This window comes from Carettochelys insculpta, chromosome 5 (genome assembly GCF_033958435.1).
Source record: "Carettochelys insculpta isolate YL-2023 chromosome 5, ASM3395843v1, whole genome shotgun sequence".
NCBI lineage: Eukaryota > Metazoa > Chordata > Testudines > Carettochelyidae > Carettochelys > Carettochelys insculpta.
Window position 1 is genome coordinate 51,032,286 of NC_134141.1, and position 14,171 is coordinate 51,046,456.

Genomic DNA, 14,171 nt, shown 5'->3' on the forward strand with positions numbered 1-14,171 from the left:
GCCCTCTGACAGCAACTGCTAAGCAGGAGGGTTGGAGTTTTCCACACTGGGCTGTCCATAGCCTCTACCCCTGCAGCACGCACTGGTTGTAGTTCTTGGCCAGTGGGACCTGTGGAGTAAGTGCTCAGGGTGGGGGCAGCTTGTGGAGACAGCTCTCGCCCCCTGGTTGCCTTAGCTCCACTGCACTGCCAGTGGTGGCAACACTGGCCATGGGTCCCCAAGCCCCTTTAAATTGCCCAGGGTGGCAGGCAAGCTCGGAAGAGAAACCAGGCCCCAAACATTGGTGTAGCCTGAGCCCTGAATATTCCTGGAGCACAGGCCCATATAAGTCGCCACCTCTGGATGTGTTCGGCAGGGAGGTGGAGTGGGGAGGGAGTGTTCCTGTTAGATGCATTCAGAGGCCACATGTGGGGCTGCACAGAATGTCACATGTCCCCACTGTTGGGCTTCCCCCACCCTCTGCACTCACCATCAGTGCCATGCTGCTTCCAGTGAGTGTGAGGGCAGTCCTATCACTCCCCTGAGGAGCGCGGGCTGGGAGCAGCACAAGCTTCTTATCTCATGCTGCCGTCAGGCAGCGCCACTCCAGGGTTGGGGGGCGGGGCGTGCATTCACCAGGAGCAGCACAGCATTTCCATAGGAAGAGGCAGGCAGGAGAGGAGCCCAGAGGAGGGTGTAGAGCAGAGGTGGGGTGAGGCATGCCCATATGGAGAACCATTTCCATTTGGAGGAGTGAATCTTCCTGGGCAGGATGATTATTTCTCAAACCTATTGAGAACAGTCCCTGCGGATCATTCTCAGCCAGCAATGTCCAAGCCGTCAGGTTGATGGGGAGCTATCACAATCAATGTAGCCTGCCTGGAGCAGTCTTCAATATTACCCTGAGGACCCGGCAAAATGGAGGACAGGCATACAGAAGGCCTGGAGACCGCTGTAGCAAGGTGTCGTCTGATAAGGTGGTCAGCATCTTGCCCTCTTCACAGCAGAAGTTAAAACATTTGGTGGTGGTGTCTGCGATGAACAGATCTATACTAGAAGTCCCCCAATGGTGAAATAGCAGTTCTGTGATACTACATCTGTTAGACATTTCAAGAACCTTGCTTTGTTACCTTTAAAGGGGTTAACCAGCTTTTTAGGCTGGTCTCACTGCCTTCTTGTGACCATATCCAGCCCATCAGAGGAGACAAGCCTTCTCATCCCAGAAACTCTGCAAGTGGGTCACCAGTAGTTCCACCTGCTGTCAGATAGCTTCTGAGTCTCTCCCTCCAAACACAAAGGGGTGCTCCACCAAGTCACAGGTAGCATCTTTGGTCTGCTTTAGGAATGAGTTTATATATGAGAACTGCAGGGCAGCAACGTGAGACAACCCACTGACCTTTGTTAAATTTTATATCCTTGACATAACAGCCAGGCATGATGCTGAGTTCAGGCAAGTTGTACTTCAGTTATTTGTCTAATGTAACAGAAACTGCTCGCTTCCACTGCCTAGGAAGGATGCCGCTTGCCAGTCACCTGCAGTGAGATTAACACTGTCACACATGCAGAAGAGAGAACAGTTACCTTGCACTGTTCTAATTCTGATTCACTGGGGTTCTCTCAATATGGAGCCCATGACCCGCCTTCAGTTCCTATTTTTTGGAGTCCTCAGCAGCATGGGGTTTGAAATGTGAGGGAACTGTGGGAGGCTGCAGAGAGCCCTGATACAGGAGCATGAGGAGGCACAGGCTACATGTGCAGCCCCGAGTGAATTTTTTCATCTGAAACATTTTTTTCAGACGTGTGGATTCCATAATACTGCTAATTTGTGTCAATTTTACCAAATTGTTTTGGTCCAAAAAGCCCCAAACCTTCAAATAAATTCTGAAGAAATGTAAACACTTTGTTTCAAACTTTTTGAAACAAAACTTCATTTTTTGTTCAAAATCATGTTTTGTTTTAAAATTTTCTTTTACTAAGAATAAATGTTGTGAAATGTTTGAAGTTTGAATTAGACATTTCAGTATTATCCAAACAAAGTGTGGTGTTTACGTGAAACAATTTTTTTTAATTGCCAGTGAATCACAAAATCTGCTTTCCCAGTTCTCAAATCTCTGGCTAATTCTTGGGATTAAAATTGAGCACTTACGTCTCTTGTAAGGGTTCATAACTTTTGCGATTTCCCTTATTTTTCCAGTGTCCATGAATGCTGTCAAGAGCGTGGAATCATAGAAATGTAGGGATGTCAGGAAGATTGAGAGGTCATCTAACACATACCCCCCATGCTGAGACAGCTTCCTTACCTGATTAAAGTACTGTTCAGAATGAAGTCCTCCTTCCCTCACCTCCCACTAGTCCTGTACTTCAATACATCTGTGTTTTGTAATACACCCTCTCAAATCCTGATTTTTCTCCCCTGCCTGTCCTGCCTTTTGTCGTCTAGTTGGGATCAATCACTGCATCAGTATTTTTCCAGGCTTGCTGGTGCAATGATTGCTGCATAGAATCATAGAATCACAGGGCTGGAAGGGACCTCGGGAGGTCATCTAGTCCAGCCCCCTGCTTCAAGCAGGATCAACCCCAACTAAGTAATCCCAGCACATGACCTTGTCAAGTTGGGACTTAAAAACCGCAAGAGATGGAGAATCCACCACCTCTCCAGGCATGTCCAATCTGTCCTCCCGTAGATGGTCTGTCCATCATTTTCTCTGCTGTCCTTTTGTTCTCTGCCAGCACATCCTAAGAATTTGGTTAATTAATGTATTTGTTACATGATTTCCAGATGATGATTGTGGACAGTCTCTTTCTGTGTTACATCCACAGGGAAGAAGGTATCTCTACGCAGGTTCCAATTCTGGTGTGGTTCAGGCTCCTCTTGCATTCTGTGACAAACACAGCACTTGTGTTGACTGTGTTTTAGCTAGAGATCCCTACTGTGCTTGGAAATCAGATGAAGCCTCCTGCATTGATATTCTTGAAGAAGGTGAAATTGAAAGGTAATAGCATCTGTTGACTCTTCCCAGGTTAACAAAAAGATATCCTACATCTGTAGCTTAAATATTCCCTGAGAAAATTATGTAGTCATTTATGTATTTAATTTTAAATAGTCCACTTGACATGAATGAACAAGATGCACATTTTAACAATTTGCTTATATTGTGTTAATGGACCTGTAGTTCATCTTTAAACATAATTTCACCTTCATAATTATTATCCTGTTACATTTAAACAATGCTGGTGTGGGGGCTGTGAGGAATATATGATTACAACTTCTAATGCTTGATTAATTTGCTTAGGGATTGGATTCAGAACATAGGTGGTGACGCCTCTTCCTGCACCGGTAAGATTTTTGTTTTTTGTGGAAAGCGATTTAAGAAATAAATATGTAAGGCATTTAATTTGTCGTGTTTATTCAGCTGTTTTGTATTTTTATTTACCAGCGTGCATTCCCATTTCATGTGCATCAACTTGCGTTATTTTTGCATTTGAGTATCTGTAAAGTATATAGATATATTGTCTTAGTATGTCTGTGTTGATAAGTACATAGGGTTACATTCAGTGCACTAAACAAGAAAAAGAATTGGTCCACTGCAGTTCTGCTTATGAATGAGAACGGTGTTTACCATAAGGAATTACATTAGAGTCCTTAATTACATTCTTGACACTTATTAGGTCCCTTGGGAATTCTGTTGGCAGATTTCAGAAATACCTGATCGTTATTGTTAAATTAGAGGAAACAACCTTCAGATAAAATGAATTATGGTTGGGAGAAAGGTTCTGAATACCACAGAGCAGGTATCTCAAATAGCTGAACTGGTTCTCCAGTGTATTGAAAGCTCAAATAATCACAGCACTTTTTTGTAATGTGTGTGTTGCTGCTATCAAGGAATCCTTGGAGAGAAACAGGACATTTAAAGTAGTTGAAGCATTCAACGGGTTTATGTTAACATGTTTATTATTAAATCAAGCACTCTACAGACCCCCCTATAAGAGTGCTGCTTGATAATAATTAGTTTTGTCACACTGTCTGTGTTGTGCACATGATGTGAGTCTTTAATTGTGTTTTGCATTGGTGGGAAGTTCAGAATGTTACAATTGAGAAGTGATATTTCTGAGTAATATTTAATGTACCTTTCTTTTAGAGGTTTACAATATGTATGTACTCAAAAATATACTACTTACAATAAAAATTACCATGTGGGAGTAGATCTCTGTTCCATCTAAGCCATAGGTTCCCAAACTGGGGGGTGTGCTCACCTCGGGGAGCATGAAGATATTCCAGATGATGGGCGTGAGGCTACCCAGCCCCACCCCAAAAAAGAGCCCACACTGACGTTACCTCCTGTAGAAATGGAGGTAAGGATGGCTTCCTGCAGTGTGGTGGGAGATTGAAGTCCTGCAGCCGCATGCCAGAGCCAGCATCTCAAGAAGTGTGTGTGCTGCTTCCCCTCCCCAAACAGCTGGTGCATATCCTGAAAAGCCAGATCTGGTGCCTGCTGGTAGCTTCCTTCTGCCTGCTGCCTTCCTGTGCAGGGGGCCAGGGGGCAGAGTGGGAGACCCGGATCCACACCACCTTCAGCTGCTCAGGCAGTGCGTGGCTGCTGTGGGGAGAGAGGAGCAGGGCGTGCTGCCTGAGCAGCGGGAGCAGGCATAGACCTGGATCTCCCACTGCTCCTCCACCCTCTGCCCAGGAAGGCAGCAGGTGGAAGAAGTGGCTGGCAGGCAACAGACGCAGCTTTTCAGGAAACATGACAGCTCTATGGGGAGGGGAAGCAGTGCACACGCTTTCTGAGACATCAGACCTGGTGCACAGCTGCAGGACCCCCAGCTACCAGCCGAGCTGACCCCTCTCCTCACCCAGACCCCCATGAGTACAGGCTCCCCACCCTTTCCATCGATAAAGACACTACTGAAATGTTTGTTGGACGTATTTTATTTAAAAAATGAAGCCTGGCCAGCAAGCTCCCAGCTGGGGCCAAGCCCTCATCTGGCCACAGAATCATAACAGCTCTGTGTACCTGCCCCTCCACCTCAGTCCTGAGCCTCTCACACCCCCAGTCTTCGGCTACAACACTACTGGACAATCCACACACTGCAAACCTGTGTCCTGAGCCCATCATACACCCCAGCCCAAACTCCTGCAGCCTCACATCCACAAGCCTGTGGTTTGCTCAGCACCCCAACATGCCACCTCACCCCAGCACTCTCCAACCTGGAGCCCCCGCCCTGAGTCAGCAGCCCCTTCTCCACCTCCCCCTGCGCCCAAATTCCCTGCCAGAGCTTGCACCTTTTGCCCCTTCCCATCCCCAAATCCCTCAGTCCCACCCCAGAACCTGTACTGCCTGTCTCAACCCCCTGAGAGTGAGTCAGGACAGCAAATGGTGGAGCAGAGGGGAATGGGGTCTTGGGGTGTGCCCTGACATTTAAAAAGTGATCTTGGGTGTAAAAAGATTGGAGACCACTTCTGTATTAAATGTTTGGGCCAAGAAAAACTATTTGTGCTTATTTTAAATTTTAAATAAAATTTGATAACAAGTTTTTGTGTTTATTTGTAATTTTAAATTACAAATTTAATTTTTTTGTTTAAAGAGGGGTTGGATGATGGTAAAGAAGAGGTGGGGGTGGGGATGAGGGTTTTTCAAAAATCAAAAAGGCGGCACGATGCCAAAAAGTTTGGGAACCACTGATCTAAGCCAATATCCTGACAGCCTGTAAAAGTGCTCAGCTTCAGGTCGTTCAGGTTTAAGATACTCCTTAATAAGCAGGTGGAGAATTAAAATTTGATAACAAGTTTTTGTGTTTATTTGTAATTTTAAATTACAAATTTAATTTTTTTGTTTAAAGAGGGGTTGGATGATGGTAAAGAAGAGGTGGGGGTGGGGATGAGGGTTTTTCAAAAATCAAAAAGGCGGCACGATGCCAAAAAGTTTGGGAACCACTGATCTAAGCCAATATCCTGACAGCCTGTAAAAGTGCTCAGCTTCAGGTCGTTCAGGTTTAAGATACTCCTTAATAAGCAGGTGGAGAATAACGTATCCCATAAAGGAGTCATCCTCGGAAGAAGTTAAGAAGTTGGTGTAAATCTTAAAGCCTGAGGTTTTATGTCCCTGAGAATCTTCAGTATTTCAGGCATAGCTGCTGTTTGGTGGCTTGTTCAGACTTTGAATGTCTTCATGGCCTAGAGGCTTGTCTGCCTGTCGCCACAGTCTATACTGTAGGGGTGCGACTGGCAGAGTACTCTGAAGTGTTGTGCTCTAACTGTCCCGTATAGACCCTGCTGACCCAAACTAGTAAGTACCTAGTCTGTGATGATGCAAGCCCATTTCAGACTGAACCACAGAGGTAGAGTTCATGGAATAAACTATATCTCCATTATGACAAGCAGAATCTTGAAACTATAGGGATTAATGCAAACAAAAATCATTGCTGACACTTTGCACATTTATTTTGATGTTCCAGATAAAGTAAAAGAGAATTCTCTGCAGCATACATTCAAGCATGGGAGCACAGCAGAACTCAAATGTTCTCAAAAATCCAACTTGGCCCAGGTAGTTTGGAAATTCAAAGATGATGTATTGAAAGTTGAGAGCCCCAAGTATCGTCTTGTGGAGAAAGCACTACTAATTTTCAATTTATCAGAAGGAGATAGTGGCATTTATCAGTGTTTGTCAGAGGAAAAAGTGAAGAATAAGAAGTTTTCTCAAGTGGTGGCTAAACATGTTTTGGAACTGAAAAAAATCCAGCCCAGTACAGCTGCCCCAACTGAGCCAGCAACACAGACAGAAGGTAATACCGACGTAACAAAAATGTCAACTGTACCAACAGAAGGGTCTACTGCTCAAACTTCAACCACTCATATTGCACCAATAACAACAGGAAAGATAATAACGAAGCCAGTCGGCCCCATCCTAACAAGTGAAGGCTCCAGCCCTGAAATCTTCAATTCTGTCCCTGATGGAGTTCCTCAAAAGACAATGTTCTTAAAGTCAAATGATAATTTCCTTTTAATGTTTCTCTTTCTGTTCTTTTTTGTTCTCTTCCTGAGTCTGTTCTCCTACAACTGTTACAAAGGCTATTTACCAGGCCAGTGTTTGAAATTCCGCTCTGCTATGTTGTTTGGTAAGAAAAAATCCAAATCCGATTTTTCTGATGGTGAGCAAAGTGCAAAAGAAACTCTTGTGGAGCAAGGCAGTATCCAGAATCAAAATGGGGAGCAGCCAAAGCCAGCTCATGACACTGGATATGAGACTGATTGTGGAAATGGCCAGATTCAACTTGATGAGGATTCCTTGCAGCCTCACAAAGAAGTCAAGGACAAGCCCTTTGATGTTAAGTGTGAACTAAAGTATGCAGATTCAGATGCAGAATGTGACTGAAAAAGAAATTCCTGCACATGAATCATGAAAAATATCTGTGGTTCTTACAGCTAATTATTTGAGCATGGATACTTTGGGTGTGACAACTTAGCCACAGAGGTTTATGTGTGCGTAAAGGATTCAGCGTGCCAATTTTAGACCTTGCTAGAATAGAAAACAATGTTCTGGTGTATCCGCTAATTGTATCTCATGGTTTTTATAAAATGGCCAGTGGCAGATCACTGTGTGTTTGTTCCAGGATTTTTCAGAGTACCTTTAACGTTTGCAAATGCAGTTACCAGTTTATTTAATCCCTTTCCTTCCATAAAATAAAAATTATTCTAATGCAATCAGCTAAAATAAAATACTTCCAGTCTGTGCATATTTTAGCTGCCATTTAAAAAAAAATTATAATTTCCTTTTAATTCCAAATTGGAAATGAAGTTTAGTTTATCAGATTGGTAAATTATAGCATTTTGTCCAGATTGAGACACTTTTTTGTTTCTAGCAATTCTTATTCTTAGTATAATGTTTTATGTCTTTGGCAAGTTGGGTGGCTTTAATTGGTTTAAAAATTAGTTTTTAAAAATTGTTGTTTATATACCTTTTAAATTTAAATGTACATTGGGAAAGAGCTGACTTGATTTGCATACGAGTCTCAGGGATAATCTTTGCTTTAAGTGCTATCTTTTGCTTTTTACAAATTTAGGTACAACAGTCATTTGAGTACATGTTATTTTTTTGGGAATTGCAGGAGCATAGGTAAGATAAAAAAAGATGAACACCATCACATTCTGTTTCTATGTAAAATAGGACTTTGTGTTTTTTGAAAAAAAAAAGAAATGGCACAGGAAGCAGCTGTCTCTTACCCATGCCACTCAGAGGTTTTTGCACTGTGGAACAGATACATAATTAGAAGAATTTGCTGTAACAGTTGGATGGGATAAACTTGCTGCAGTTGATAGCTAAACAAGAAAACATACAATATTTTATATTCAAAAGTAACTGAGCTTCTCTTTAATAACAAAGTCTTAGCAATTTTTCAATATTTCTGGATAATTTCTACCAATCTTGTGTGCAACTGGAGACTGAAACTGGAGTTGCTCAAAAGAATTGGTTAGCTGAACTGTCACATGAATCATGCCTGCAGGTGCATAACAACAAATGTTCTAAACCTGATTTATGGTGGCACTATTTGTCTGTAAATGTTTTTTGTGTGGTACAGTTTTTAAGAATTGTTTCTTCCATAAATCTTTCTGTAAATATTGTTAAAAATAGAATGGTCACAGTACATAGCAGTATGATTGTGTTTTATTGTTGTTTCTTGTTGAACTCTCATTCAAACATAATATAATTTAGATCATCTTAGGTAAATTGTTTTTATTTTATAATATTCACTTTGGTTTTATTTTTTATTTTTAATTATGTACATATAAAGAGCATCAGAATAAATATTAAAATAAATTGAATTATGTCCTTGACTTTCAACCAACTTATGTAGTGAAAACCCTGTATATATGATAAGCCTGAAGTTGTGGTTTACTTTTACAGGAACAATGAGTTTTCTGTAATCAATTTTCATATGAGTTTTCTCTTCAGCATTAAATTCAGAGCGTGGGGCCGGGGGGTGGGGAGAAGAGTGAATAGAGCTTATTTCTAAGAATCTAGTGACTTTCATTTGACATCCTTCTAAATTTCATTTGTCCTTTTTGCATTTTTTCTTCAGTGTGTTATGTATTTCTTACAACCTTTTTCCTTAGTGCCCTCTCTTTTCTTTTCTGTCCTCTTCTGTCACACAGCCTCATCTCCTATTCCTTTCCCTTCTACTGGTACCTCCTTTTTGTCCTGTGTGGGAAGTGATTCACCTCCTTCACCCACCAATACCATGCCTGATGTTTGGTCTAGCACAGAGCTTGTAATGGTCATGTTGTTACCACCTTTCCTAAGTGACCAGGCACAGCACGTTAGTGTCCATGGAACCTTTCACCTCTTCTGTCAAGCCACTGGTAAGTAAGGAGACCCTCTCTAATCTGACACTTTCTTCATTGCATATTTTATATCCATCCCCATGTCCTGATTTATAAATGTGATGTGGAATGTGACAATGGTAGTCTAAGGAGCTGTCCTGAAATCAGTGTGTGGTGATGTATCTTTCAGGATTAGGCCCAAATTCTGTACCACAAATAGTTCAGCCCTGGTTCAGCAAAATACTTGATCATGTGTTTCCCTTTACTTTAATTAAGTTATTCATGTGACTAAATAGCTTGCTGAATCATGGCTTTGCATATGTAAAAATCACCTCACATGAATAAACACTTTTTTTCCCATGACTTATATGACTTTTTTCCATTATATAATTTCACTGACCTTCATTTATTTTTAGTTGAACACTGCCTAGACTTGACCAGTTATATTTTTTTTTTGGTCTGGTAAAATTCTCATTAGTTACTGTTTTTCATTTCACAGTATAACTGTGATGCCAAGCAATTAATTTTTTTCAGAAATTATATTTTCTCTTTAATAGGTATTTGGTACAGAACTTGTCCTGTTGTAAGTTAAAAGAATTTTACTTTGGGGGTTTTGGAGTGTGAAACTAAATGAAACATATAGGCCATGTCTACACAGGCATGATCTTCCAGAAGAGCCCCGGCTGGAGTGTCTACACATAAAAGGCTCTCTTCCAAAAGGAATCTGTAAGAACGTGTCGCCTCCTCTGGATTCTGTACTCTGCTCCCAAATCAGGAAGAGCACCTTCTTCGGGAAGATTCTTCCGGAAGAATACATATAGACCCCTTCTTCTGAAAGAGTGGTCCACCATGGTGGTGGCCAGCTGGAGCACGGAGACACTCCAGGCAGCCCCGGGGGGCTCTATGGTCTCTGGCTGTGGCCGATTTTAAAGTTGGAAGGACCCAGAGACCCCATGGCAGGAAGCTGAGAGGGTGGAGACAAGCAGCATTTGCAGGGCTGCAGCTCCCACCTCTCTCTCACCCCTGCAGCGACCACTGACCCTGGGATGGTCAGCAGCCAGCCACCCTGTATCCCCAGGGAACTGGCTGAGGGCAGCTAGGACCCCGAATGGGCTACGAAAAGGAGGGCCCTGTCCTGAACAGAGCCAGAGCTCCAGGACCTCCTGGGGCTCTGGAGAGGTGAAGAAGTGCTACAGGACACCATGGGGCACCAAAGGAACACCCCTGCCTTCATGCAGCTCGCCAATTGCCTGGCTGCCTGAGGCAACCCTTCCCAGTCTGGTGTAAGGTAAGAGAGTTGAGGCAGGGCTACGTGAGGGCCTGGGACAGTGCCCACCATCTGGCCAGGCCCCAGCCAACTGCCTCTACTTCAGGGAGCTGCAGGACCTCCTGGTAGGGTTGACACCTCCCCACCCCACACCACTGTGGAGAAGGTGGCACCGGAGCCACTTCCACACCAGAGGGGAAGGCAGGTCCATGCAAAGAGCAGCCTGGACCAGCCCCAGAGCCCAGTGCCCTGCAGGTGGAGATCCTATCTGGGAACGAGTCCTCTGAGGGCTGGCTCACCACTGGGCTGCCCTCCACCTCCAGCAGCCAGGCCACCTCTTGCCAGGCATCCCCAGACCTTTTTGAGTGTGCCTCAGGTAAGCACATGCCCTGGTCCATCCACAGGGGGTGGGCCACACCTGGGCCCCCATGCAACAGCCCAACCGCAGATGTCCCATCCCGGAGTGTGCCCCAGGGTCAGGGGCATGCCCACAGGAGACACACTCCTCTGTGGAGAGCCTTGTGAGCGGCATGCATATACTGGGGAACCTCAGGGTGCATTGCTATGCCTAGCTTATCCAGCCCACCCGCCCCTCGGGAAGGGAAGTCCCTTTGTCTAAACACACCTCAACTTGCTCACTAGCCTCTCCCCAGGGTGTGCCCGCCACAGCCAGCCCCATCCCCAAGGCCATGTGCTGCATGGACCAGCATGCCAGGAACATGGCTCTGTGGGGGGTGCTTGGGTGAGGGCCAGTGCTCCCGATGGGTGAATGCCTCCTGGAGTGCCTCCTGGACATGGACCCTGTCATGACTGAGCTGGCAGTCAGGTGCTGCAGTGGGCTGTTTGTATCTGGGGGCAGGGTTGGCCATCCAGTAGGGAGGGTCTCCTCACACACCTTGATGATGTTGTGGAGGTCTCAGCAGGTGCCCACAGCTTGGGGGACGTTCTCCACCCACACATTGAGGTATGTGAGGAGGCATTTAAACCTCACCTTCAAGTGGCCAAAGGCACACTCAGTGGGATACTGGGCCCATGAACAGCTCCTGGGCTGGTGCGCTCTCGCTAAGGAATATAGGTGCGTCTCCATCTGATGGCACAGGGCAGAGTTACGAAGGTTGAGAGCATTGTGTGCCTGGCCCAGCCAGCCCACATAGATGTCTATGAACTGCCCTTGAGAGTCCATCACCACCTGGAGTGTGATGGGGTGATACCCCTTGCAGTTCACGTAGCGGCCACCACTGTGGTCTAGGGCCCTGATGGGGATGTGCGTCCCATCAGTCGCCCCAAAGCACTGGGGGAACCTGAGCTCAGCAAAGCCCTTGACAACCGTGTCCAGGTCCCCGATGTGCACCAGGACGTCGTTGATGCGACCTTTAGGGGACAGAGAGTGAGCACACTCATAGGCGTGCACAGGGGCGTCCCTGCCCCCTTCCCAGGCCCCCTCTCCCCCCCTACAGGCTCCCTCTCCCCAACCCAGTAGAGTGCCCCTCCAGCAGCAGGCCTGTGTATGGGTTGGGCATCAGGCTGCCCCAGGGCTCGGTCTCCCTGCCCCACCGGTCCAAGTCCTCACCTCCACCCCAGTCCCAGTCTTGCCTGACAGTCCTCTCCCCGAGCTGGGCTGAGGCACAGAGCATGGCTTACCTCAAGGATGATGGCCCCAAAGGGGGATGTGCCCACTCTGAATTGCTGTCCAGTGGACCAGTAGCTGTCTGAGATGGCCAGCTTCCATATGGTGATAGGTGTGCGTTTCTTGATGGAGAGGGCTGGCCGCATCCACGTGTTCTGCCATCCAAGAATGGGGGGCGAGCCAGATGCGGATCTCCAGAAAGGTATCCTTCATCTGGAGTTTCTGCAGCCATCATGCATTGTCCCACTCGCCCATGACCATGCCATCCCACCAGCTGGTGCTGGTGGCATAGGTCCAGATGCACAGGATAGCCCAGGGGGGAGAGGGAGGCTGGCAGGGGCTGTGGGTTGGTCTGGACCCCCAGACCTTGGTCTCCTGTGCCACAGGAGGCTGAGGAGGGTGGCTAGGAGAGAGTCCAGCAGCTGAGTCAGGGCAACCCTGCAGCTGCTAGGGGCCCATGACTGGTGGTTGGGAGAGTCAGGACAAGGGACAGGCTCAGCCTTGCTGTGAGCAGCATGATGGGCCTCAGCAGCTCCTGCAGGGAGTGGCTGTTTGGGAGGGGCCGTTTAACGTGCCACATGGCTGGTGGCCCAGGAAGAACTCTGGCCACGCAACCCTGTCTGCAGCGTTTCCTGTCCTGCTCTTACAGAAGAGCATCCGTGCATGTGTAAATGCAATCTTCCTGAAGAAGAGGCAGCTCTTTCGGAGCATATTTTATGTGTGGATGCGATCTTCTGGAAAACAACTTCTGGAGGATCTTCTTCCAGAAGATCATGCGTGTGCAGATGCAGTCATAGAAATATGTTCTTAAACCTGTTTACGACCTGATTGGAAGAATAAACTTCAAAGAACTTGGTAGAAGTTGAAGAGGGAAAGATGTAGGTTAGATATTAGGAAAAACTACTTCACCGGGAGGGTGGTGAAGCATTGGAATGCGTTGCCTAGAGAGGTGGTGGATTCTCTATCCCTTGAGGTTTTTAAGTCCTGGCTGGACAAGGTCCTGGCTGGGATGACTTAGTAGGGGTTGATCCTGCTTGAAGCAGGGGGCTGGACTGGATGACCTCCTGAGGTCCCTTCCAGCCCTGTGATTCTGTGACTGTTAACCTTACAAATAAGGCATTTTTCCATGTTGCTGGGCCTCTGCATGTATAGTATACCTAATAGACAAATTTCAGATTAAATTTGGTCGAAAGTGAAATCCATTTTTCCATAAGTTAAAAAACATGTTCATGGAAACCATTTAACAAACTTTTTTTCAGGCTTTTCTGGACAAATGTTATAACAAGATATATATAACAGAAGTGAAAATAACTATAGTCCAAAGTGAATAAATGCAAAGAGCATAACAGCATAAATAGTATATTGAAAATGTATAAATATATTCTTTGTTTAAAAAATCTAAGTTGATGTTAGTAATGTAGGTAGGAAGTTAGTTTATTTTTAAATCTTGTTTTTTAACCAGCGTACTGTCTCTTAAATAGGTATTTCGAAATGTCTGTTCTAACTTGTTTTCACATGCTTTCTCTCTTAAATATAAATAATATTTAGAAATGGCAATAAATTTAAAACAAAAGGAATTGTTTCTTAAAGCCAATCAGTGGAATTCACAGAAGGGAGAGAGAACTAACTTAAAAGAAAGGGATAATATAAATTTTTACTTTTGAAATTCTGCAGGGTAAAACAGCGATAGAGGAAAAACAGTGGGATTTTTTTGTGTCAGTACTTGCCAGGTGAAGGGGTGGGGAGCAATAAAATGTGTTTTTATTTGGGGTGTCAACTTAGCCAGCTTTGAGTTTGAAAAAGAGGGTACTGAATTGTTGGGTCTTACGTGGAGGCTGGAGCTGTTTCGCTTTCCTCTGAAACACTTGGAATGTTCTTGTAGGAGTGTTCCACTGCTGAAAAATTACAAAATCACCATTCAGAAGCAATGGCTGCAACCTTTCAGGGCCTTCTGAAAACTCTGTATGCTGCTTTTACTG

At 45.1% G+C, this 14,171-nt stretch overlaps 1 protein-coding gene across 7 annotated transcripts in view; it reads left to right on the forward strand.

Moving 5' to 3' along the window:
• SEMA4D (semaphorin 4D) overlaps window positions 1-14,171 on the forward strand; it is a 174,194-nt gene that overhangs the window by 131,345 nt on the left and 28,678 nt on the right. For 6 of the 7 annotated variants that reach the window (XM_074995063.1, XM_074995065.1, XM_074995066.1 and 3 more), the window contains 3 exons: window positions 2,800-2,972; window positions 3,273-3,316; window positions 6,436-8,814. In XM_074995063.1, coding sequence (XP_074851164.1) covers window positions 2,800-2,972; window positions 3,273-3,316; window positions 6,436-7,352 — 1,134 coding nt within the window. In that variant the 3' untranslated portion in view covers window positions 7,353-8,814. Of the gene's footprint in view, window positions 1-2,799; window positions 2,973-3,272; window positions 3,317-6,435; window positions 8,815-9,130; window positions 9,338-14,171 lie in introns of those variants that run through there. The other variant, XM_074995070.1, reaches the window with a different exon arrangement.